The 26,585-nt window shown below is 32.0% G+C and overlaps 2 protein-coding genes and 2 long non-coding RNA genes across 15 annotated transcripts; 3 read left to right on the top strand and 1 right to left on the bottom strand.

Annotated features, from left to right (window-relative positions):
• Positions 1-1,523: 1,523 nt before the first annotated feature.
• On the bottom strand, positions 1,524-26,165 carry LOC149515796 (uncharacterized). Of its 7 annotated transcripts, none has more exons than XR_016326009.1 (3): positions 25,927-26,165; positions 25,313-25,414; positions 1,524-1,868 (listed from the first exon to the last, which is right to left on the bottom strand). It is a non-coding gene; the product is annotated as an uncharacterized LOC149515796 (long non-coding RNA). The 7 variants fall into 7 exon arrangements; XR_016326015.1 differs by lacking the exon at positions 1,524-1,868 and adding an exon at positions 17,789-17,927 and having other exon boundaries at positions 25,927-26,152; XR_016326014.1 differs by lacking the exon at positions 1,524-1,868 and adding an exon at positions 17,789-17,927 and having other exon boundaries at positions 25,313-25,464; positions 25,927-26,142.
• On the top strand, positions 15,700-18,171 carry LOC111298048 (putative LRR receptor-like serine/threonine-protein kinase At3g47570). Its single transcript, XM_022892749.2, has 3 exons — positions 15,700-17,553; positions 17,658-18,017; positions 18,128-18,171. The coding sequence occupies exons 1-2, from the start codon at positions 15,714-15,716 to the stop codon at positions 18,011-18,013; spliced, it is 2,196 nt and encodes a 731-aa protein (XP_022748484.2). The 5' UTR covers positions 15,700-15,713; the 3' UTR covers positions 18,014-18,017; positions 18,128-18,171.
• Positions 18,478-18,908, top strand: LOC149515798 (uncharacterized). The gene is made up of 2 exons (XR_016326029.1): positions 18,478-18,583; positions 18,853-18,908. It is a non-coding gene; the product is annotated as an uncharacterized LOC149515798 (long non-coding RNA).
• LOC149515797 (starch synthase 3, chloroplastic/amyloplastic-like) lies at positions 19,005-23,567 on the top strand. Of its 6 annotated transcripts, none has more exons than XM_089740927.1 (7): positions 19,005-19,290; positions 19,464-19,506; positions 19,608-19,662; positions 21,625-21,797; positions 22,739-22,848; positions 22,952-23,057; positions 23,320-23,567. In XM_089740927.1, the coding sequence occupies exons 4-7, from the start codon at positions 21,648-21,650 to the stop codon at positions 23,383-23,385; spliced, it is 432 nt and encodes a 143-aa protein (XP_089597053.1). In that variant the 5' UTR covers positions 19,005-19,290; positions 19,464-19,506; positions 19,608-19,662; positions 21,625-21,647; the 3' UTR covers positions 23,386-23,567. The 6 variants fall into 6 exon arrangements, with proteins under 6 accessions (XP_089597053.1, XP_089597052.1, XP_089597050.1 ...); XM_089740926.1 differs by having other exon boundaries at positions 19,587-19,662; XM_089740924.1 differs by having other exon boundaries at positions 19,458-19,506.
• Positions 26,166-26,585: the final 420 nt, after the last annotated feature.

The following is a 26,585-nucleotide window of genomic DNA, read 5'->3' as shown; positions in this document are numbered from 1 at the left end:
TTATTTTTTATTGATTGATCAATTTTCTAAGAAACAAACATTAAATATATATATTATTTTTCAAAAGTTATTTTTCATAAAACAAACAAAACTTAATTTTTTAACCATTAATAAAGATAAGCAATTTAGAAAAAAAGAGAAACTTTAAAAATGTTTTAAAATTTTTTATTTATTTCGGCTTTGCATTTCAAAACTCAGCCTAATGGGCAAACAACACTGGCACATCCATGCCACCTAACTGCTATTGTCTTGAGTTTGAAAAGAATATACAAGTGGAGGAAATTTTATTTTTTATACATTCAAAAAATATTAAAAAAAATGTAAATGATACGATTTAAAATTTTAGTATAATTTTATATTAATTTGATAAAACAAAAAATATATATTACATTTTTGTATTAATATGAATTATGACACTTAATTTTTTTTATAAAATATGATATGACTATATAAATTATCAATATTTTACAAAATATAAATATAAAAATTATCAAATTTATCCAAAACCATTCGTTCTATTACTATTTCACTGGTTCTTTCACCTACAGAAGAGAGGACTCACCTTGATTCACATCTATCTCAGCCCTAATGTCTCTCATAAAGCCTCACATCAATGAAGAATTGGATATGCTCAATTTTTTCAAACTAAAAAACGTGCCTACTAGGTGGAAGAAAACTCAATTAATAAGCTCCAAACGACCCTTAAGGTATAAATTGATCTTTTTTCAAAAAATATATTTTTATATTACTTTAATGTGATAAAAACTATTAATCATGTGCCATTAGGGTATGTCAAGCGATGTACTAATAAAACATATGTGTAACAATGAGAAAAAAAAAACTAAAATATGAGTTTTATTTTCTATTAATATATATTTATGTACATGTATCTTTATATATTTATGAAACCTAAAGACATAATCTCAGATGTTGATATATGGCAAGATTTCATTTCTTGAAATGTGGATTTTTATTTGATAGATTCTAAAAAAAAAGTTCGAGGTCAAAAATTAGAAAAAAAAATTTTGCAGTTTAATAGGTTTTTACGGATTTTTATGTTAAACTTTAACAATTTTTTAGCTTTTTTTTTGTAATTTTGATAAAATTATAAAAAGAGGTAAATTTTCTATTAAATTGGGAGAAACTATCAAATATATTGAAAGTATAGTGTCAAATAATTTTTCTTAAATTAATTTTTCAACCTTTAAAATAATTTTAAAAAATTATCAAAAAATTTATACTTTTTATTTAATTCTCACAAATTAAAAAAAAAAATTCTCTAATAATTTTTTCCTCCACTTTCTTTTTTTTTTCAAGATATGGTCTCACTTGTTGACATGTGACAAGGCCTCGTTAGCTGACGCGTAGTTTTACTCGACAAAGTTTTTTTAAAAAAATTACATTTTAATATGTTTCTTTCTAATTATAAAACCCCCTCAAAAAATGAGGAAATGTATACACGAGAAAAAAGTCATTATAGATTTTACTATTTTGTATTTTTCCAACGATCTCATTATTTTTTATCAGATGGAAACATGAATTAATTGCAGAATAAGCCCTGAAGAAGGTAGCAAAATTAGATGACAATGGCAACCTAACAACATGCAAAATTTTACATCAACAATTCGGTTCTCATTTTGAACAAGTCCAATGAATAGACAATTTTGGTGCCCAGGATTGCACAACAAATTTGCTGCTGCTATCGAAATTCAGGAACAAAACATGATCATTTTGAAGAATTATTAACAACCTTTGAGAGAGACCCTCAGCAACAACTGATCTGTCGGAATTTGAAGGACTAAATGTTATCAGAGAAGAAGCCTCCGAATATCACTGAAGTTAGATTGTAATACTGAAAAAAAATGCACCTGCAATAAAAACAGTTCAAATCTCAGGCCGGTATCATATACTGAAGTACATACGGTGAAAGGTACAACTACAGCAATCAAGCCAGCAGTACTAAAGATCATAGATTTTTTAAAACCAGGAAGAATTTGTTAGATACTTTGATTAACCAAAATGGGAGCCAGTTCAGTTATGCCTTTACTTCTAGCAGTACCCTCCGGGATTTTTCAGGAACTTATTTGTGATATTATTACCCGGATGCTCGACATGGGAGGAATGATACCCCCATGTCTTCTACTTCTGCAGTTTACATAACAATATCTTTCACAGAGCAATATAATTGTAGGTCATGCAAATTATTTTGATGTTAGGGCCTATCCACCATCTGTCAAAGGCTTCATATTTAGAGCTGCAATTACAAAGACTTGCTTCACTGCATACCTCCGACTTTGCCGTCAAATACACGATGATCAACAGATAATGTCAAGTTCATTTTTGTCACAACTGCAGGCCTCTCAATCCGTGTGCAGGAATTCAATATATGAAATGCAAAATACTTTAAAACATAAAGTATATGGAAGCATAGTGCATAAGGGGTAAACAGTTTACCATCATTTCCAACTATTGATTCAACAAATTTATTTCCTCTACCGACAAGAAGGATACCAACCTGCCAAAAATATACTTGACTCACGTAAATGATATCATTTTCTGAAAGCATAACTTGCCACCGTGCTATTCTTCCTGTCAATGAGGGCTTTTCGAAGATATACTTAATAGGATTCAGCTTTGCTATGAGTCAAGTAGTGTGATAAAGCATGTATTATCTAAGCCTTCGAGTTGTCCAGGTTAATGCACAACACATCTTCTCTAATGGTGAATACTTTGACTCATAATCAGTGAATTTCTTTCTCAAGTAGTAAATTGCTTGTTCTTTCTTATTAGTTTCATCTCTTTGCCCCATCACACATCCCATTGAATTTTCATGCACTTTCAAGTACAAAATCAAAGGTTTTCTTGGCATTGGTGGCACCAACACAGGTGGATTTGATAAGTATCATTTGATCTTATCAAAAGCTTCTTGGCATTCGTCATTCCATTCTCCAGGATCATGTTTTCTGATAAGCTTGAAAATAAGATCACACTTATAAGTGAGTTGAGAAATGAAGCGAGTAATATAATTTAATCTCCCTAAGAAACTTCGCACTTCTTTTGAGGTATGAGGAGGAGATAAGTTTTAGATGTCTTGTATCTTATCTGGATCAACTTCGATTCCTTTTTCACTGACTATAAAGCCCAATAGTTTTCCTTATTTGGCTCAAAATGTACATTTGGCAGGATTCAACTTCAACTAAAATCTTCTCAACCTGTCGAACAGTTTTTTAAGATTGACTATATGATCCTCTCCTTCACGAGATTTTGCGATCATATCATCCACATACACTTCTATCTCTTTATGCATCATGTCATGAAAGAGAGTTACAATTGCTCTTTGATAAGTAGCACTAGCATTTTTCAACCCAAAAGGCATAACCTTATAACAGAATGTCCCCCACATGGTCACAAATGTGATTTTCTTTGTATCATCTTGGGCTATCTTGATTTGATTATAGCCTGAGAAACCATCCATAAAGGAAAATGTGAAATGCCTAGCAGTATTATCCACTAGAGTATCGATGTGAGGTAGAGGAAAGTTATCCTTAGGGCTTGCCCTATTCAAGTCTCGATAATCGACACACATTCTCACTTTTCCATCTTTCTTAGGAACTGGCACTATGTTGGCTACCCATTTAGGATATTTTGCCACTTTCAAAAATCTAGCATCGAATTATTTTTTCACTTCCTCTTTAATTTTCAACAGCATCTATGGTTTCATGCGCCTTAACTTTTGTTGCATCGACTTACATCCTGGTTTTAAAGGTAACTTGTGCTCTACAATATCAGTGCTGAGTCCTGGCATATCCTGGTAAATTCATGCAAACACATCTACATATTCTCGGAGTAGCTCTTTTAGCTTCTGTCTTTCAGCTGGTAAAAGAGATATACCAACTTTAACCTCTTTTTTGTTTTCACCATCTCTCAAATTCATTAATTCGATAATTTCTTGATGGGGTTCAATTGGCTTATCTTCATGTTCTATTAATGTTAACAAATCAAGAGGATGTGTGTAGTTATCTGAATCTTCCTCATTATCAAGTTCATCAACATGAATTAAGTTTTCAAAATCAAATCCGAGATTATTGCCATGATTATCTTTATGTTCATTGTTTGGGACCTTGCAAAGGGTAAGATGAAAAAAAATATTGGCACATAAAAATGGAATGATGAAAAGAAAAGAATGGAAAGTAAAATGAAGATGAAAACAATAGAAGAAATGCAGATGCATCTTTTAAGTCTTTTATTAAAATGAAAAAAATAAACACACCATAAAAGATCTTCTAATACTCGTAAAAAGTAATTAGAGATTTAAAGTTTCACAGTACATTACTTTTCCAAAGTTTTAAAAACAATAGGCAGCTCTGTAACTTTTCAATTATCCAGCTCAAAATCTGAAGGACAAGGGTACACGAACAGCTCTTCACTTTGACTCTTTTTTTCTTTATTATCCATCATTTGAATGGCCAGCTCTGAAAATTTTTTCACGAATCTTGCACTTGGGGCTCCCGGTAAATCTGGATAAATGTATCCTTTCGAGTGAAAAGAATCATAGAGGTATGGAATGATTATGGGCTCTGACTCTGGCTCATATCTCCTAAGATTAGCTATCCTTTTATCTCTTTTCTCATTCACCATTCTTATTCTGTCCTCTCTTGTTGGTTTATATCCCAAGTTAAATCTGTCTCTCTTTTCATATATAGCCGATGGCTTCGTGATTCCTTGCAGGTTCTTCCCAAGTCTGGCTTTAAGTTGCCATCCCATCTTGGTAAGTTGTTTGACTACCATTTTAGTTATCGTAAACAACTGTGGCGAATATAATTTAGATCCTTCAGCTATATATGTTGCATTGGCAATCTTGAATGATCTATAATGGCAATCTTGAATGATCTATAAGAGCATTCCAGAGCTTCATTTACTGATTTCACATAAGGAGTATTTATCGATTGAGTTACTAATAAATCTTCTTCTTCTGTCACACATGTTAGCTTTCCTTCAACAATGAATTTAACTTTCTGATGTAATGAGGATGTGACAGCACCTGTCATATAGATCCACGATCTACCCAATAAACAAATGTATGAAGGAAAGATGTCCATAACTTAAAATTTCACATTAATAGTGCATGGGCCAATCTGTAATGGCACTTCTATATCTCTTAGCACCTCTCTTCTAGTTTCATCAAAGGCTCTCACTATCATATGACTAGGTTTCATATAGGATCCATTAATAGAGAGTTTTGCCAGAGTAGTCATAGGCATAACATTGATGGATGAGCCATTATCAATCAAAACCTTAGCCATTATATGACTTTTACATTTCATAGTAATGTGAAGAGACTTGGTACTTCCTCTACCTTCAGGAAAAATCTCTTCATCATTGAAAGAGATATAGTTTGAAATCGACAAATTGCCAACAAGCTGTTTCATATATTCAACAAAAGTATTATGAGATACATATGCTTGATTTAGCACCTTCAGCAAAGCATTACGGTGTGACTCTGAACTGAGCAATAATGATAATAGCGAAATTCTACCTGGCATCTTGTTAAGCTATTCTACCACGCTGTACTCGTTATGTTTTATTAACTTTAAAAATTCACCTGCTTCACTCATAGATACTGGCTTATGACATTCTTTTTTTGGGGTTACGTCAAGACCACTCTGACTTTCATTTTCTTCTCCTACCTTGGCTTTCTCATTTTTAGCTTTTTCTAGAGCCTCTGGGGTATAGCACCTGCCACTTCGAGTTATGCCTCCTACACCCGTTATGTTGACAGTATTTGGGTTGATTACGACATCATAATCGTACTTCCAAGGTATTACTTTATCATTCTGATATGAAAAAGGGCCAAAAACTTTAATTGTCACCACTGGTCGGGAAACGGGCTTTTCTAGCTTCGATGTTGGCTTTTCATCATAATAGATAGTTACTGGTCTACGCACAAACTTATTCTTTGAATTAATGGTAGACACTTCAGCTTTCACCAACTCTTCTCTCTCTTGGTAAAACTCTATCCAACCCTCATCTATCAATTTTTGCATCTCTTAATGGAATTGGTGATAATTCTCAATAGAATGCCCCAGAACATCTCTATGATAATTACAACTTTTAGTTGAGTTAATCACTTCAGATCAATTTTAAGGTTCTATTGGCTTCAACATGTCAGCTTTGACCAAGGCTTCAAATACTTTAGCCATAGGAGTTTTGACATTTTCTATTTTTCTTTTCACATAGCTTGTTTGCCCATCAACCAAAGCATTTATTGATGGCCTAGTATGATTTGGTAGAGGGTTCCTATTGACATTTGGAGTCCCTTGTTGGTTGGTATCAAAATTTAATACTCCTTCATTGATTAACCCCTAGATTTTATGCTTCAAAGTAGTACAGTTCTCAGTGGAATGACTTGGATTCCCATAGTGATAATCACAATGCGAATTGGGGTCATACTATTTAGAAAACGGAGGTTTCAAAGGTTCAACAATAATAGGAGCAAGTAGATGTTTCTCAACAAGTAGGGGATACAAATCTGTGTATGTCATGAGAATGGGATCAAAAATGAGTTTTTTTTTTTGTATTTCTTGGGGCTCTTAGACCACTATTAGGTCTCCATTCTGGTCTTGTAGGTACAGTAGGATGATTATAGGAATATGTGAGTGTCCAAAAAGATGGCTGGAAATGGGATGGATAAGTTGATGGTTGTAGTGGTTGGTATAGTTGATATGGATGAGGGATGGATGTAACATTGTTTATGGAAGGGTAATGGATTTGGTAGACTGGTACCGAGTAGGGCGTGAAACCTCTGAACTGTTGCCTTACATAGTTTACTGCTTGGGCTTCATTTTCTTTCTTTTTGGGAGCTCCACCTTTCTTTACTCCACTTGTCTCTCCTGTATTGAGCTTGCCATTCTTTATAGCACTTTCGATAATCTCACTCGATATCACCATATTTGTAAATTTCTTAGTTGCATTACCTATCAATCTCTCATAGTATGGTATTTTCAGAGTATTTACAAATAAAATAGTTGTCTCTTTCTCAGTGAGAGGAGGTTGGACTTGTGCAGCCACGTCTCTCCATTTTTGTGCATACTCTTTAAAGTTTTTAGTGGCTTTGTTTTCCATAGTTTGTAGAGATAGACGATCTGAAACCATATCATGACATACCGATATTGTGTAAGGAATGCCTTTGTAAGCTCTTACCAAGAACGAATACGAGTCCTATCTAATTGAACATACCATTTAACTACAGAACCCGTAAGACTATCTTGAAATATATGCATTAACAACTTTTCATCGTGAACATGTGCTGCCATCTTTCGACAATACATGGTTATATGAGTCATCGGGCATTTTGTGCCATCATATTTTTTCAATTCAGGAACTTTGAATTTAGGCGGAATGACCACATCAGGGACTAAACAAAGCTCAATTGCATCTGTGGAACCATAAAAATTAATTCCTTCCACTGCTTTAAGCCTTTCTTCTAATAACCTCATCTTTTCCTGAGCACTATTATCTTCCACTTTCTCAGATATCTTTATCCCTAGCTTTTCTTTTTCTTTGGAATCATCCAAATCAGGAACTAGGATTGGCTTGAGGGTTTTTCCATCATAACAAGATTAACAAAATTTTGATATTGTCCCAAAGTAGGTGTAGATGTCATTCCTGGATAAGGATTGGGATATTCACTGGGAATAGGAATTTGTACTCTAGTTCCTTGAGAAGGTTGAGTCAGTTGTAGCTTAAACCCTGGAGGGTAAACATGATCCATCATATCTGGCGATTGCTATTAAAAGCTAAGATTTTCTTCCACTGTTTTTCCCTTGTCAAATTTTTTGAGCATATCCATTATTGTACTAAGATCCCCTCTTAGTTCTTCTTGAGCTTTCTCGATTCTTTCAAATCGACTGGTCTGTTCTTGCTCCATAATTCTTGTTTGAGTCCTGGTGTTGTATGAATGGCGAGTGGGTTGAGTCAAAATTTTTGAAGGGCAAGCTATTCTTGAACCTTTATTGCCACAAAATTTTTAGAAAAATCAAAATGCCATGTATCAAAATTTTTATTTTTTTTGAATTTTTTTTTAAAAAAAATGGTGCAAATGATGCATGAATTCAAGTGAAAATATTTGCTCCTGGACAAATTTCAATACTAGAAATTTTGATTGATTCCATACAACTTTGATTACATGGGATTTATCATCCTAAAATTATATCCATAGAAGCGTTTGACTTGCTCATAATGGTCTTTTGCCTCGTCTAGAAAGTTTACTGGGCGATGTCCATATTCTCCTACAGAATTGACTTCTTGTCTTAATGCTTCTACCTTTTCAACCATCTTCCATACTTTTTTGACTGCCTTACAAACTTGACTGATTATGTACTCTATGTACTGTTGCCTCCCTAAACTTTCTACTTTTCACATCATACGAGCATCTCTTTCTGAATCATATGTGAATATCCAATCTTTTTCCTTTTTATGCCACTCATCGATCATTACTAAAATATGGTTCTTGTGATCTTGCAGTTGTAGCTCCAACCCTTGGATCACCTGGTGAAGTGATTCTTTTTCATTCAGTACTTCGAAGTGCTTTCTTCTCTCTTTTGTGAGCATGACTTTCAACCTTTCCTTTTCGTTTTGGCATTCCACCAATCTTATTGTGGTTATAGAATATAATCCCTTCCAATTCTAACATTTTTGAGAAATTATGGTGATCTCTTCTTACTTTTCTTGAGCTTTGCCCTTCCATTAGTTTATTCTCTCTCGAAGCTCATCCATTTCACATTGTCGACTAAGGTAAGACTTTGTGACTTTTTTAGTTTTGAATTGAACTCGTAACCTCTTATTTTCCTGGTGTAGATCTTTCAAATCACTATTGGCTAGATCTCGTTCTTTTATGACTTTTTCTAATATGCTCCTTTGTATCTATGCTTCATATTTTAATTGCCTTACTTGCTCTCGAAGTCTCAAATTTTCTCTTCTTATTTCTTCTTTTTCAGCTTTTAATCTTTCTTGACAAGCTCAACTTCTGATAATTGCACCTCTTCTGAAAGATTAATCAATTGATATGAGCTATCATCAGGAGGGAGTACTATGTCTCTAGGCCGCCTTGCTTTCTAAATCTGGTAATCATAAGTGACTTTGTCGATGAGAGGCCCTAACCTCATTCTTCGTGTTCTCTTCCATGCTTGGATCAACTGCTTTGAGGTTCTTGATGGATTCGGTTCCCCATAAATGAATTTTACTTGGGCCAGGCCATGAGTAGCAGGAACAAACTACTTTGCACCAAATTGCCTAAGTGCCATCAATGGAGCGTAACTTACAATACCCCATAATCCTAACAACGATATCCACGGTTCATTTTTTCCATGATACAACAAGGGCACACGAGGCATCCAAGGCGGCATCCATTCGATTTCATCCTCAGCAAGCTTTCGCAAGAAAATGACCCAATCTTTCTTAGTCTTCAATGTTGACCATTGGCTTTTACAAAACTCTTCGATTGGTGCCTTATTTCAAAGATATGATTTCAAAAATGCACTCTTTCCACACTTGAAATGACTTCTAACCCATACTTATAATAGAGATATACATCCTATGAATCATCCTTTTTCATTTCGTCGACAGAAATTCAATGATCAAATGGTTTTTGTTAAGACTGTTGGTGCGGGATTAATTGCTTGGGTTTCAATTTGCTTGAAAAAATCTACCACAGTTATCTCAATGTAACCCAAAGTCTTTGGAAAGATTACCATGTCATACAATGCTAGAGCAAACACAGCCATACCTTGATCATCATTTAAATGCTCCTGAATGAAGTTTCAGAGAAAATCCCAACGAATACTGAGATGTTCACCTTTAGATTTCGCGAAGGAATCAATGGTTTCTACTTTAACCCCCATAAGCTTGGCTAACTTTTTGTGATAACTTGATTTTGGCTTTCAGGTAAATACTTATAGTTTTATCCCGAGTAAAATCAAATATTCCTCAATAGTTGGCACCAAATCTTCCTTATTAAAAGTGAAGCATCTATAGGATGGATCTCAAAACTGTATAACTGCTTTGACCAGCTGTTCATCAATCACTACTAAAATGAGAGATGCAATATGTCCATACTTTTTGCAAAAGCTTTCTTTTCTTTCTTCACTTAACTGACCCCAGACAGCAGCTAACTCTTTTAAATCATTCTATGTGAGATCTAAATGCACTTTCTCGGGTAATTCAGACACATAACCGGTAGGCAAACAATCTCCATTCTTTTGTTGAACTTCTTTCGACCAAACATGTACTTCATTATACGATTCACATGGCACACTAACTGAGGATGAGCAAATTTGTAGTTCTATGGGATCTATGAAAACTTCTTAGGAGAAATATGTCTTAAAACAAATATCTCGATGTAAAACTGTATGATATGATTAATACAAAAAAAAAGAAACAAAATTGAGTTAGTGTGGTTTGAAAAACATTTTTTGTTTTTTAATGTTTTTGAGATTTTTTATGTTTTGCTTTGTTTCATATTATACACAACTTTTATTCTTAGGTATTTCCTACAAGAAGATGGACAAGGCTCTACATAAGGCTGGTTTTCTAGGCTTATTATATGTTGGGTTTGGATTGACAAGGTCTAAAGGTTCTCAAATTGTTCCTCACTGTCGTCCATATTGGACTAGTAAGACACCCCGATCCTCACCCATTACAGGCTATGAACGGAAAGGGTTCAATTCGAGTGAAAGTATTTCACTTGCCATTGCGGAGGTTATCACCTCACAAGAGCATAGGTACTTTACTTCCTCCTACAAAGGACGGAGCCCGGGTATAGAGCTCATGTATTAGATGCATCGTGCCATTATGTGCAAATATATACTAATTTATTGAAAGCAATATATACAGAAAAATAAAACATAAGAGGCATACTAAAAGAAATGTGTGAATTTTTTTTGCTTTTTGTTTTTTATTTTTTTTACTAAAAATGAAGAATAAAAATTTAAGAAATTGATTAAGACTATTTAAATCAAAATTTAAGGATAACAAGTAGTTAATTTTGGTCTGACTCTTAAAAATAAATACCTATCCCCAGCGGAGTCGCCATCCTATCGTAACAGTTTTTGTATCTGCCCGATGAATTTGAAAACAAAATAAAAAAAATAATGGAGTCGCCACCAATTTTTTTTTGGCTAGGTGCGATTGGCCACCTATTAAAACATATCCTTTTAATGAAATCTTAAAATTAATTAAAATTTATTTCAAAGATAATTTTAGGGTCTGTGCAACAGTCTGGATTCGGGAGTTGGTTATGTGTGGGGAAGGATTAGCACCCCCACAGTGCCTGTTAAAAAACGGTACCAATTAACTACATGTTATCCTTTGATTTTGATAAAAACAGTTTTATTTTCGGTGTTCAAAAAAAATAATTTCTTTGAATTTTTTATTTATTAGAAAAAATTTATTCTCTAGAAAAATAAATTAAAACTTTTTTATTGAAATAATTCTTAAAATGTTTCAGTACGTTGGTAACATTAGAAGAACTTTTTCTCACTTAGAGATTTCTTAGACATCACTTCTTGGAATACCTTAGAATCTCATCCTCGAAGGTCTGAATTTACTTTTCGTAAAAAATTATGTCATGCATGCAATGCAAAATGTTACTATGTTTATGCGCATATTTTATTCTCGTTTGTTAAAAATTTTATTAATTATTTTATTAATATTTTTATTTAAAATTAAAATTTTGAAGAAAAAGGAATTTAATTATATTGAAGATTTTTTATAAATATTCCAATGCGTTGATAATATTTTACAAAAATTCTACTCACCTAGAGATTTCTTAAAGCATCTCTACTCGGAATACTTTTAGAATTCCATCATCGGATAAAAATTTCATTTTTTCTCATTTTTTGTTACTTTAGTATTATTATTAAATTTATTTTTATATTATTTTGTTTTTAAAGTTTATTTTAAAAATTAACAAAATTAAAAAAAATTTAACCACATATTTCATCATTTAATCTAACAAATATAAATATTTTAATATGCATAAATATTAAAAAATAATATATAAAAAATTCAAAAAAAAAATTTTTTTACCTGAACTGGATCGGTCAATGGTCCGATCAACGCACGGTTCGGTCCCACGGTTCGTCTCGGTCTGGGCACGGTTTGGGTGGCTCAGCGATTCAGTACCGATTCGGTTCGATCTGGATGGTTAGGTTTCGATCCAGTCAAACCGATTAGAGGCTGATGGAGAAGCGGGTCGTCGAATTGGGTGCGCGGACCTCGGGTTAGGTCCGGGTCAATGCGCGGATCCTCCTTGGTCTAAACGACGTCGTTTTGGGCATTAATTGAAACGACATCGTTTTGGTTTTCACCGTTTATATAAAAAGGTTCAAAAAAAAATTTTCGATTATTTTTCCTTTTTTCTCCAAAAAAAATGACTGTTTTTTTTCTCTCCTTTCTTCTTTAGACAAACGCTACCTGGTCGACCTCCGTCACCGTCGCCGTCGTTCGCCGGTCCCGTCGTTCGCAGGTCACCGGCTTCCGTCGTCAGTGGTTGAAAATTTTCTAAAAACACCAAAATGTTTCTCTCGACCTCCTGAGCACAGATCTGACCTCCTTTGCACCAAAAGGAGTCTCCACTTCCCTATATCTGCTTTTAAAGCTTCGGTGAAAAAAAAATTTTTGTATTCTAACCCCTTTTTTTTTTAAACTGACCCTTTTTTTTTCTTCGTGTAAGAAGCTCGGCACTGGATTCTTCCCTACGGGAGGATTGTGTATTTTTTTTTTGTGTTTCTGCTAAAATTGTTTTTAAATAGAAGCCTTTTTTTTTTGTTTTTTTGTAAAAAAATTTTTTACCATTTTTTTTTTCGCGTTCTTCCTCCTTTTCGTTTGCAAATAACAAGCTCTATTTATAGAGCTTTTTGGGATTCAAATCTCAAATCTTCTGGGATTCGAATCCCATTTTTTAACTGAGAAATCACGCATGCCGTTCGTGATTGGTGGCTTGTCGGTTGGCCGTTGGCAACTAGCGACGGTAATTTTGGACTTTAGGGATTGTGCATTTAATGCACTAGATTTGAATCGGATAAGGAAGAAGAAGAAAGAAAAAAAAAAGGAAAGAAAGAAGAGAAAAAAGAAGAAGAAGAGAAACGCAAAAAACGGGAAGAAAGAGAGAAAAAAATTAAATAAATAATAATAATAATAATAATAAAATGGTGTTTACAATATTAATTTTTCAAATAGTGTTATCCTTTAACTGAGTGGATTTGACTGACATATTAACAACCTCTACATGAGATCGTCCATCTCTAAAGTCTTCTATGCAGATAACACCTTTTTTCCATGTACTGAGTGGTGGGTTTAGAACTAACATGAGATCTTTGATCATACCTTGCCTTTTGAACATATAGAGTGGAATACCTCAGGTGCAAACCATTTAGAAATTTGATTTTCGGAGACGTAAAAATCAACCACCCTCCCACATCTGACAAATTGTTGCTTAAGATTAAAGACACTACAACCTGGAAAAATTCCATCAACAAACAGTGTAACAAATTTTTTTCTCCGAAGGTAATGTTCTTGTGTGGCCTTCATGGTATCCAAGAAGAGCTTTTTTACTTAACGTTACTTCCCCTCTAAATCGGACTAAGGCAAGGCTTTTCACCCTCTAATAATTGTGTAATCAAAAGCATCATTTTAAAATCTTTTTCATTAGTTTCACATTTTTTTGTGATCGTAATTTTTTATTGTAGTAGTAAAATGCTTATCATTGTATCTTTATTGAATGGCCTTACAATATTAATCTTGTCCACCATCCATTTGTGTTCTTCACCCATCTCATTTGTATTGGCCCCATAACACACTTCCATCCCTGTTTTCTCTTCCTCAGTGAATGACAAGTTCCAACCACAGTTGGTCCAGGTCGTCTTCCATAGGACCTCCGGTACCTAGACTCTCTATCAACCGTTTCCAACGAATCAACACCACTAAACTCGACTTGCACTAACCCCCAAAGACCAAAGTTCACCGATGATCCAAAGGAAAAAAACTCTTGTATGTGACAAGACTGAGACTCCACCCATAGAAACCTAGTTCTAGAGCAGACTCTCGGAAAGATAAACTCTTTTTTTTTTTTACTCAGCCCATTCTTTTAAGACAAATCAGTAAAGTCTATATGATAATTGAGGACCAAACTTACGATTAATTATATAAAATTAACAAAAACCAACCAATCAAATGAGAACAAATGGCAAAATGAAATCTTAAAAACAATTAACAAATGTATCCAATGAGATAATGCAAAATGTCAAATAGATAATCCCTTAAATAATTGTTTTAAAATATAGTATTAATGATTTTTTTTTAGTTGTGCTCTTTTCCCAAAAAAATTAACATTCAAAATTTTTAAAAAAAATTCTTAATTGCTCCAACCACGTGTCAATTTCCAATTTTCTCCCAACTACAACTTTTTTACCGGGAGATTGTTTTAATATTACCAACTTTTTGTCAAATGTTACCTAAATTTTTAATGATTGTATTTCACCTATAATTTTTTTATTATAATATTATAATTATTATTCAACCACAATAAAGTAATACGTAGGAGTCATAATTTATAAATGTAAATTTTATATAAAATTTTGATAGACATTACATAATTTTAAATTATAATTAATTAATTACACTATAACAATTATAATTGGTATGTTTCATTTTAATTATATGCAATGAAAAACAATGCTACTTTTACCTTTCTTTTGTTGTCAAATTAGAGAAATTAATTAATTGTTCTTTTACAAACTAAAAAGCACTAATTGTGTAATCAAAAGCATCATTTTCAAATCTTTTTTTATTAGTTTCACATTATTTATCATCATATTACTAAATTTTTTTATTGTAATAGTAAAATGTATACAATATTACTCAAACAAACCTCAAATGAACCTTCTCTAGTAGAGCACTCGTAAGGTTCTATCAACCCTTAGGGAAGTAAGAGAGTGATTTTCAAACTAAAGTGAGTGCATGTACTTTTAACAATCTTTTCGTCGAATCTTTGTATTTTTCTTTTAAACTATCCATATAGTCTAAAATGAGAGAAATTTTATCATTTCTCTTGAGGGCTTTTTTTTCTAAAATAGGATAGATAAAAATTCTAATTTTATTTCCAAACATTTACACTTTCATATTTTTCTTTTCTCAAACAAATTAATTTAAATATATATTTTTTATTTTCTTCAATTTTTATTTTATTTGTTTTTCCTTTTGGAACAATTTCATTAACCAAATTTTCTTTAATCTTTTTTATCATTAAAGCAATTGAGATAAGTTAAAGAAAATAAAATTCTCACAACCAAAATTTCTTCTATCTTCCGTTTGTTCTTTTACTTTTCTTTTTCCTCTTTTTTACTTTATTATACGTACGTAAGCATGGAGCCTTTTAATATATTTTTATAAATATGAAAAAATTTTATAAATCATATATATATATATATATATATATTCCAGATCATCAACCAAGATAAACTTGAAGTTGTTTCATATTTATAATTGTTAAAAGGCTTCATGTTTCTCCTCATTCATGTTCGTATATGTAAGCATTTCATTCACTTCAGCTTGCATCATAGATTCATGAAAAACGCAATAAAGCAAAACAATTAATTTATTTCTTGTATGGGAAGATGCAAACTTATTTTTTTTTCTTTTTAGGTAAATTACCACACATGAGCTCTGCTTCAAATCTTGAGGAGCTTTACTTATGGAGGAATAATCTCAGTGGAAATATTCCTGAATCTATCTCCAATGTTTCTAAGCTCAGAATCCTAGAATTACAAGAAAACTCATTCTCTGGCCTTATACCAAATACATTTGGCAATTTGAGGTTCCTTGAGAAATTGCGCCTTGATTTTAATCATTTGAACACCGAAGCTTCAACTCATGAGTGGAATTTTCTCTATTCCTTGGCAAATTGCAACTACCTAAGATATTTAGAGCTATCATCCAACGCATTGGACGGTATTCTTCCAACTTCTATCTCAAATCTCTCTACATCACTTCAATATTTATTGATTAGAGATTGCAAAATTAGAGGCAGCATTCCCATGGAAATTGGTAGCTTAAGCAAGGCTATATTGTTAGACCTTTCCTCTAATAAATTGAGTGGACCTATTCCAACAACAATAGGAAGGCTAAAAAATCTCCAACTTTTGCGTCTTTATGGAAATAAGTTACAAGGCTCTATCCCATATGATCTTTGTGGTTTGAAGGGATTGTACAAATTATCATTAGGTGATAATGAGCTTGATGGGCCTTTACCGACATGTTTGTGTGATTTGACTTCTCTGAGATATCTATACTTGTTCTCCAACAAATTGCATTCAAAAATACCTTTGACTTTTTGGAGCCTTAAATATATTTTAGAAATAGACTTGTCATCAAACAATCTTAGCGGTTCACTTCCACTTGACATTGGAAATTTGAAGGTACTTATCTCTTTGAAATTGTCAAGGAATTTATTATCAAGTGATGTTCCGCCCACAATTGGAAGTCTACATGATCTACAGGTTTTGAATCTTGCTAGTAATAGATTACAAGGTCCTATTCCTGAATCATTCGGTGACTTGATGAGTTTGAAAAGTTTGGATTTATCTAACAACAATTTCTCTGGAGTCATTCCAAAGTCCTTGGAAAGACTTCATGATCTCAATTATTTAAATGTGTCTTTCAATAGATTAGAAGGGGAAATCCCAAGTGGAGGTCCCTTTTTAAACTTCACTGCCAAATCATTCATGAAAAATTATGCACTCTGCGGTTCACCTAGACTACAAGTCTCACCTTGCAAAAATAAAATCCATCGGAAATTCAAGAAGACCGCTCTACATGCTTTGAGGTATGTTTTACCAACATTTGCTTCAATAATAATAGTTATTGCAGTCATAATTGTCTATAAAAAAAAGCAGCGGGGGAATACGAATTTGGCGATTGTTGAAGACTTAATTCCTGTCGAGAAATGGAGAAGAATTTCCTATAATCAGCTATTGGAAGGGACTAACGGATTTAGTGAAAACAACTTAATGGGTTCAGGAAGTTTTGGCTCTGCATACAAAGGAATACTTTTAGATGGGACAAATGTTGCAATAAAAGTTTTTAATTTGCAAAGAGATGGAGCATTTAGGAGTTTTGAGATTGAATGTGAAGTGATGAGCAATATCTTTCACCGCAATCTTGTTAAGGTCATTACTTGTTGTTCTACTATTGACTTCAAAGCCTTAGTGCTTGAATTCATACCTAATGGGAGCCTTGAGAAATGGTTATATTCTTACAATTATTTCTTGGATATCCTACAAAGAATCAACATAATGATGGATGTTGCATCAGCATTAGAATACCTCCATTTGGGACATCCAACACCTATAATCCATTGTGACCTAAAACCAAGTAATGTCTTACTAGACAAAGACATGGTTGCTCATGTGGGAGATTTTGGCATTTCCAAATTGTTGGGAGAAGAAGATTCTATGAAACAAACAATGACACTTGCCACTATTGGCTACATGGCACCAGGTGATGTTCTATTATTATTTTTACCATATTCTAACATAAGCATATTTTTTTATGATTATGAAGATATAATATCTTTTAATTATTCAATTATGTTTAAAATGCAGAATATGGATCAGCAGGAATTGTTTCTATTAAAAGTGATGTTTATAGTTATGGTATTCTACTCATGGAAATTTTCACAAGAAAGAGGCCCACTGATGAATCTTTTGCTGGAGAAATGAGTATGAGACATTGGGTGAAAATGTCACTATCTAATGGAATAATTGATGTAGCGGACTCCAGTTTAGTGCATAAAGAGGATGAATATTTTGTTGTCAAAGTGAATTGTATATCGTCCATCATGGCGTTAGCTTTGGATTGTTCATCTGACTTACCTGAAAACCGGATAAATATGAAGGATGTTGTTTCCATGCTCAAAAATATCAAAAGAGAGTTTTTGAAAAACATGGAGAAGGATTAATAAAGTAAGATACACAATTGTTTGTATATAGTTTAAGATTATTGAAAAGTACATAGAATGCCTCTTACCACCTTTCAAGACAATTTTCATTTGAACTTGATATTTTTCTTGCAGACCATTGGCAGGACAGCTATGTATCTTGTGTCCATATTGAAGGTACCTTCATTGCCTTTTAATTATAAATTATTATATTTCAATTATCCAAAAAATATATTAAAAATATTTTCTTTTTTCGGATAACTAATTAAACATTTTCCATACAAATAACATTAAATATTCCTAAGATAACACTCTTTAGAAAAAGCAACATTTTTTGTTTCAATGGTTATTTCCGTAAGTTTCTTGTTCTTCTTAGTAACCAAATCATACATATATATATATATATATGTATATATGTGTGTGTATATATATATATATATATATATATATATTTGAGTCATAATAACACCGTAATGTATATAAGGCAGTATTGAATTTGACTTGATTTGGTTTCATAAGGTTTTGTCATCTTAGGTTTTTGAAAGGTCGTGGAATTAGTCACTTATCATCGACTTGGCCACACTTATTTAAGTATGTAAACTATTATCACATGTTCTTAATTTGTGAACTATATGCATTTTTTAAAATTTTTTTTCTGATTTTTGTCTTCAATCTTATCTACCAACCAAATTTAGTTGACATGTTGAGATATAATAATAATAATAGATGCAAGTGTAAGCTTGTCGATGTTCATCTTTCTTCATTTTATTGTGGTTAGAGAATGATTTTCAAAAATATAAATTATAGAAAAAAGAAAGAAAGAAAGAAGGCTGATCATGTAAATTCTGTGTTACTTGCAGTTGTCCTTCCAGAGGATACAGGAGCACGTCACTTGTGAATTCAGTAGGAATAAAATCCTTCAATCATGTCCATACAAGAAGTACTGGTGTTTCTTCTCTAAATGTGATTGCATGAAGCTCTTGAGTGAGACTGAAAGAGAGAGATCTATTGTATTTGTACACGGGAATACAAAATCCCAATAAAGTTCACATCCCAAATATTAAAATGCATGTTGGAACTATATGCTGCTCTTTCAGAATAGATAGGATGATATAGATGCTAAAACTGAACAAATGCGAATTTACCTGTCATTATTTTTTTTTTCAGTTGTTTTCTCTCATTTCATATTTCATATTTCTCTTTCTTTTTTTTTCTAAAATCTCCCTCGCTCTCTCCACTCTCCATCAACACTATCAATCTCTGCTACAATTTCTTCGATTTCCTCTGCTTGTAGCTAGGTATACATGAATCACTCTCTGCTAAGCCTCTGCATTTCTGCGATTTTTGGCTAATCACTCTCTGCAAATCATGTTTTTTCATCTATTGTTTTTCAAATCAGTTTTGAGACAAAAATCTAATGAATCTTTCCTTAATTTTTTAAAATCCCTAATTTTTTCCTCTCTAGTTTCAGCTCAATCATTGTCATCTTCTTCATCAGCGCCGTTTCGAAACCGGTACTTCCTCTTTCTATTCATTTTGATTCTGATTTTGTAATAATCGAAATGGCTAACAAAATTGTTTTGTTTTGATCGAGGTTGAATCTTACTTGATACAGCTTATCTTGATTTTGATGTTCGGTCAAGCTCAATCTCAATTCCAATCTATCTAAGGTAGGTTTTAATTTATTGATTTTCATTTTGAATTTATTATTATTTTTTTTTGTGTTTTTGTAATTGGGTATAATGTGTGAACTAATTTTGAACTTAGGATGTTGTTGAGTGGTGACTATGAATAATTTCTGAAAGGCAGCTTACTTTTGATAAGTTATTCGAACGTATAAATTGGTTTGCACATATGACGTCTTAATTATGACTTAATTACTCGTACTAGATGAAATTGGTTATTTGTGAACTTTTGTGTATGTGATTAACCAATTACCATCCGCACAATTTCTTTTCGCCTTGTTGTTATTGGATGACATTTGTGTACCTTTATTAAAGGACATTATTGAGTTTTTATTTTCTACCCTTTAGCTTTAAGGTTTGATCTCCTTAATTATGAGCTTCTTACCAGCTCATAATCTCCTAATAGAAATATGCTGTTTCTTAGTGTTAATAATGACAAAAACTTTGAAGTCAAATCTCCTTCTGGAAATGATACAATTTTTTTCTGTCTTAACTGATCATCACTTATGGCACTTTAAGCTTATGATGGTTTCTATAGGTGGAGAAATAGTGATGATATCAAACAAAGAGGAAACAATAATTTCTAAGAGGATATACTTGGATACAAATGCAAATAAACATGTGTGCCTCTTTTCGCCTGAAGTCAAGATCCCCTTTTATAACACATATGGTAGTAATATATTTAGTTGTCTATGACTATATTGTTGGATTTCTGGGTCACTAGTATGCTGCTATGTCTCTCATTCTTTCTTTTTCGTATTTCTCTAATCAAAAGTTTGCTCTCTATGTTTCTTACTTTCTAACTTGGACGGTATTGGTTTTGATCATGTGTATTAGAGTTTAAAGTCGAATGTTTTGGCTGTTGTGATTGGTGTTGTGGTGGCTTGTGAGTAAAATTATTTGTCATCGAGAGAGAGAGAAATACATGAACATTCAAGTGACTTGGTGCTTATAGAATTAAGTTCAGAAATACTAATGAACTTTGTGGATTTATTTTTAATTGGTTGTTTTTTATATCTGGAACTATGACTGTACAATTTGTAAAGACTAAATAGTCTTCGTAGGGTGAGTTTGAGTTAAAAATTTTGTAAATATCATAATAAGTCGTTCAATCTTAAGAAGGTATATTGAGCAAATTTTGTAGGTTTAGATGACAAATATATCAAATCAACGGAATAATGTGAGGTAAATCTCTTTGGCAAATCTTGTGAATTGACTTGTAAGGGACCATGACACAATGTGTACAATGAATGTGATATTAAGAACATCATTTCCCCTTGTGGGCTTCATGCTTTCTTCCTTACTAGGTTGTCTTAGTAACTCGGCAACCAAACTTTAGGTCTTCACGTATTGACTTGTCCTGTGTTGATTTCTTTTCACCAAGAGGTGTCTTTGGTCAAAAAGTACACTTTTGACTGCTTTAATAGTTTCTAAAGTATGGTTTTCAAACAAATGCTTTTCATAAAAGTTTTTCTCTGATGCATAATTATTTGGCAATAACTGAGCTCGTATCGGATGCATGCATTAATTGTCTTTGTCTGTATGGTTTCATGGATCAATGAGTTAATCAACTGCTTTTAAAATAACATTCTCTCTAATAAGTTTGTGAGTTATTTCACCTATCAGTATCCTTTATGGTCAATTTTAGTGAACAGAAAATTGTACCGCTTCTTGGGTCATCTGCTGTTTGCATTCACCATTTTATCATCTTCTGCGTACCGGCGCACTCCCCTTGAAAGCTCTTTTGGTCCAAGAGAATAAATGTGAATTATAGATCCAGACTAATAAATTATTTGGAATTCAATCTGTGCCTAAGTTTTAGGCATGTATGACTTATCAATTGTTGCTTTATATCATCTCCTTAGGTAACATATGGCGTTCTTTTTATTTTTGGCTTTTGTTGCATTAAATCTTTCTATTAAAGACTTACTTTATGTGACTCTGCAGTCAAGGTTCCATTGGATGCATATATGGAGTTTGTATTCTCTGAGAGGGAAGATGCCGGAACTTTTGACAACAAAGGCGGTATGGATTATCGAATACCTGTTTTTGGAGGAATTGTGCAAGAGCCACCAATGAACATTGTGCATATTGCTGTTGAGATGGGGCCTACTGTAAAGGTAACTTTTGGACATTAAGGGAGTTTCGGTTTTTAAAACTTTTTTTATTGCCCTGATATATATCAAGGTTTCTTTTCTAGTTTTTCTTTGCTTATGAGTCCATTCAGATTCTTTCTCTTAATGAAGAGAAAATTCTTTAAGCTGAAAGAAGGCCAGAAAGACATGTCTTTTCCTAATTAAAAGTGTTTTGGAAATGAGACAGTTGGGGGAGAGGATGCTGAACCACAGACAGAAATGGAACATCATAGACATCTGTGTTGTATTATTTCCAGTTTGTGGTCGAATATGTAGAAAAAAACCCAAAAGATTTTCCATTATCCTTCTTTTTCTCAATTACTTCCTTTTTATAACTATACGGGTTGGAGATCCGGGTGATGTCGTTACAAGTCTCTCGCGTGCTGTTCAAGATTTAAACAACAATGTGGACATCATTCTTCCAAAGTATGACTGCTTGAACCTTGGCCATGTAAACTTCATTGCCATCACTTTAGCCACATTTTTCATCTTAATTGTTTTCACTGGATTTCCCTAATTTCCTTAAATTATGGATTTTTTTGTTTTGTATTCTTGCTTACTAGGCATGCTGTTTGTAAGCTTGCGTGTGGTGTTATCTATCTTGCATGAGGTGGCTGAAGTGCATTTTTCCTTTAATAAGATATCGGCACTAAATTGTCGCATAACCTTTTCTTATTGGGTTTTCCAGAAAACAAAAGTTTCATATAAGGCTTCCCTGCCCTCATCTTTATTTGGGCTATACATAATGAAAATTTTGGGAATGCTACTTAAAAGATGTTTATTGTCATATAATCAGATTCTCGATTTCATTCATTCATACCTTAATATTCAAAAAAGATATAAAACAATTCATTCATCTCTTTACTTTTCTCAAACTTGTCTTTTTAATAATTTCAGAACTGTCAAATGAATGTTCTATGATATAGGTGAAGGATATTCATTACCAAAGAGGCTATTCTTGGGGTGGCACTGAAGTTAAAGTTTGGTTTGGAAAAGTGGAAGGCCTTTCAGTTTATTTTGTGGAGCCAGAAAACGGGTAATTTTTATACTCCTATAGCACCTTTAAGAATTACAATGTTTCACTTTGTTAAAAAAAAAATTATAATCATAAGAATCCTTTGGTGTATTGTTGCTTGCAGATTCTTTTGGACAGGTTGTGTTTGTGGTTGCAGAAAAGATGCAGAAAGGTTTGGTTTCTTTTGTCATGCTGCTCTCGAATTTCTACACCAAGGTGGATTTCACCCTGTAAGTTTATGATTCAACTTATAGTTCTGGCTTAAAATTTAAAACCACGTCTTGCCAGTATATTGAGTAAATTACCTACACTGATGGTGGTATTATTTTTCCTAGCAGTTGTCAAACCCCTCTTGTTTAGCTGTTCAGCTCTATAGGCCTTACTATTCATTTGTAGAAGAATATTGGCTAAAATAACAAAAAAACCCCTTACTTTACTAATATGAGGTGGTCCTTATGATTGAACTAATCCAGAAATTGTATTATATTGCAGGTTTCAGATCATCGAATTCATTGGGATTACTATGTGCCAATAACTAAAGAAATATGGAACCTTTGAGGATGATGCTATTGCATTATTGATGATAATTGGTAATTTGATAACTTTTTGATGTTTTGGTAGTTTTGGTAATTGTAATGGGATTGGTATCAGGATGCAATTTGCCTTTGATGGTTACCTGATGATCTTAATAGCTTGTAAACATTGACATTGCTAGTGAATTTTGCTGATTTTAATACTTATGAATCATGATATTTACTGATATAAAATTTGTGAGGTCTCTGTCTGAGTTTAACCATGTTTGAATACTTCAAGTGTGATGCACATGTCAGTTAATTATTATTCTGTAATCAGGAAAGCAAAATTTGGGAAATAAATAATCTAAAAATGTTCTTTTGCCAGAAATTGCAAAAGTGACTTGCAGACTTTCATTTCTCATACCTGTGTTCTCTATTAATTGGTATGAATTATTTTTTAATTTTATTGGTTACAAAGATTAGAAATATGGAAATTATTTAAAAAAAAAAAAAAACAAAGACTTTTAAGGAGGATTTTAAGTTTCAATATAGCTCATTCGATAATATAAAACTTTAAATAAAATGCGATTTTAACCAACACTTTAAAATACATTTAAAAGTTGTTTACTTATAACAGTAATTTAAAATACCAAAAAAAAACATATCAGCAAGTACATGTGTAATTCTGGCATTGGTGACTTGACCGTAAAAAAGTTTTCATCAACACTTATTTAACGGATAGTCAAAATCTCCCGCAACAATAATATCATCACTTTTTTAATCTTTCACTGATATTTATAAGTGTCAATAAAAATGACTTTTTTTTGTAGTACATAATTATTTTCTTTTATCTAACATTGATATATTATTAGTTTAACTCACTTAGCCATTAATTATTTAATGAAGTGATGAACAATCTTTTTCATATTTGTGCTTAATTTGATTATATTTGCACTATAAGAAAATTGATATATTACAACAATCCAAAACATTATTAAATAATTATTTATTATTGTTAAAATTATTTTGAAATAATGTTTTATTGTTGCTATTAACCTCGTTAATAAAGAATTAACGCAATAACTTATAGTGTTGTTGAAAAAGAAAAATTACGACGACTTTTAATTGTTGCCAAATAAATAATTTTTTTCGCAATGATAAAATACCGTTGTATAAAATTTTGCATCAACAAAATAAGGTTCTATAAATTTAATTTTGCAACCATAAAATTTGATTATAAAAACTTACATATTAATATTATTTTAGTTACATAAAATATTTTGTAACGATTAAATGTTTTTGCTTTAATTTTATTTTAACAACCATAAATTTCGAAAACAAAAATTTATTTTGCAACATAATCACGTATAGTTACTAATTACGTTTAGCATAATGATTTTTGTTATTTCAATAAATAACTTTAACAACGATTATAATCATTGAAAAATCTTTTACATATTCATTATTGTCGTTGATAAAATTATTTTTGCAATAATTTTTTAATTATAACAATAAATTTTATTGCAGTAAATTTTTAATATAACCAATTTAATTAATTATAACAACTATTATTGTTACATGAATACTGTTTGAAATTTCTTTATACCTTTCGTATTATTGTTACATGAATACTGTTGACATTTCTTTATACCTTTCATAACAATTTTATTGTTGTCAATCATAAAATCATTTAATTTATTATTTTATTTGTAAATATAATTATTTATATATATATATATATATATTTCAACTATATTAGCAACATATGAGTCGTCTCACATTTAAAGTAAGTCCGGCCATAAACATTTTTGCAATGCAGTTTTTCAGACCAAAGGATAATCATATAACTAAAATATGTTACAACTGCAATAAAGCAAATAGGATAAGCCAAAAATTAAAAGATAAAATACCAAACCTCATAAAAATGCAGAGGAAGAAAGCAATATCAAAGAAACAATGAATCAGCTTACCTGCTTGGCTTTCTATCCCAAGCGACGAGCCTTGTCAGGGCGAGTTGGGTGGTTAACTCGAACAATGGAAGGGTGCTGGGGGTACTCCCTACACCTGACCCTCTGCAAGAACCTCATCACATCAGATTGCTTCTTCCTCCACAGCTCTGAGTCTGACACGTACTTGTAAGCCCATATTTTCCCAAAAAAAACCCACCAAAAAGCAAAATCATCACAAATCAGAACCCAAAATGCCAAAACAATGATCCATCAAAATATATTTACAAAAAAGCAATAAAATATAACCCTTTTCATTTTAAAAAGACTTCCAGTCAACTAAAAGCCCATTTCTACCACTTACCATCTAATTTTTTAATGTGGCAAATGTAGTAATAAAATATATAAAAAAGATGAGAAACTAATAATAAGTCAGAACCAGACCTTCAAAAAGTTTCTAGATTTAATCAAATAAAGGAAAAAAAATCAAGCAGAGAAAAACCCATCACTCTACATAAACAAATAAACAGATCCCTGATTTAAATCCTTCCATTAACGAAAAACAATAGAGAAAATAAGAGCCAGCTAGCTATTAAATCATGAATGTTAGATATGAAAAGCTAAAGAAAATGGGGTACCCATGGCTGCTGCTTAAGCTCCTGCAGTCTCTGGATTCGGCTAAGCAGCTGCCAAACTTGAGATGCAATGTTACATCAACTCGGAGTCTCGTTTGGGTTTTAGAAGGCATCAGGCATTTTGAATTGACAATTTTACCACTTTGACGGATCTGATCCTAAAGAGTACTAGTGGGCCACAAAATCCTCTTAGGCTCAAAAAATATTGAGCCAACCCATTTTTTCCTTCCATATGAAACCCAACTAGAAACATATCAAAATAAATAAAAGTTTAGTTTTGATACCCATGAGAATATTTTAAATAAAAATATTAATATATAAAAAACTTTATACAAAAAACATAAGACAAAATATTTATACAAGTTATACCTTAATATCGAGATGCAATACAATCTTGAAAATAAATAAATAAAACTTTCACTTATTTAAAAATATATATACATATATATAGAGGTTTGAAAATAAATAAATAAAATGTAAGAGATTCTATTTATTTTCTTTTGAATTTACTACTTAATTTTTGTCCAAAAATAATTAATTACTTACTCAAAATTATTTTAATATATCAAAAATTAATCAACTTTTTTTTAGATCATTTATACTAAAATAATTAATTAATACTAACAACTTACATTCCTTTAATTAAAATAAGCATACCTCAA

Source organism: Durio zibethinus, chromosome 12, assembly GCF_047325235.1.
Source record: "Durio zibethinus cultivar Kanyao isolate XHJ-2024 chromosome 12, ASM4732523v1, whole genome shotgun sequence".
Lineage (NCBI taxonomy): Eukaryota > Viridiplantae > Streptophyta > Magnoliopsida > Malvales > Malvaceae > Durio > Durio zibethinus.
The sequence above is the reverse complement of the archived record's forward strand: the minus strand, read 5'-3'. Positions and strand labels throughout refer to the sequence as shown.

What these genes read in the sequence shown, in the direction of transcription:
- LOC111298048 (XM_022892749.2), top strand. Translation starts at nt 15,714, where the DNA reads ATGAGCTCTGCTTCAAATCTTGAGGAGCTTTACTTATGGAGGAATAAT. An exon ending in TATTGGCTACATGGCACCAG is followed by an intron (nt 17,554 to 17,657) that starts GTGATGTTCTAT and finishes TTTAAAATGCAG; the next exon opens with AATATGGATCAGCAGGAATT.
- LOC149515797 (XM_089740922.1), top strand. Translation starts at nt 21,991, where the DNA reads ATGAGACAGTTGGGGGAGAGGATGCTGAACCACAGACAGAAATGGAAC. An exon ending in ACTGCTTGAACCTTGGCCAT is followed by an intron (nt 22,264 to 22,738) that starts GTAAACTTCATT and finishes TCTATGATATAG; the next exon opens with GTGAAGGATATTCATTACCA. An exon ending in ACCAAGGTGGATTTCACCCT is followed by an intron (nt 23,058 to 23,319) that starts GTAAGTTTATGA and finishes ATTATATTGCAG; the next exon opens with GTTTCAGATCATCGAATTCA.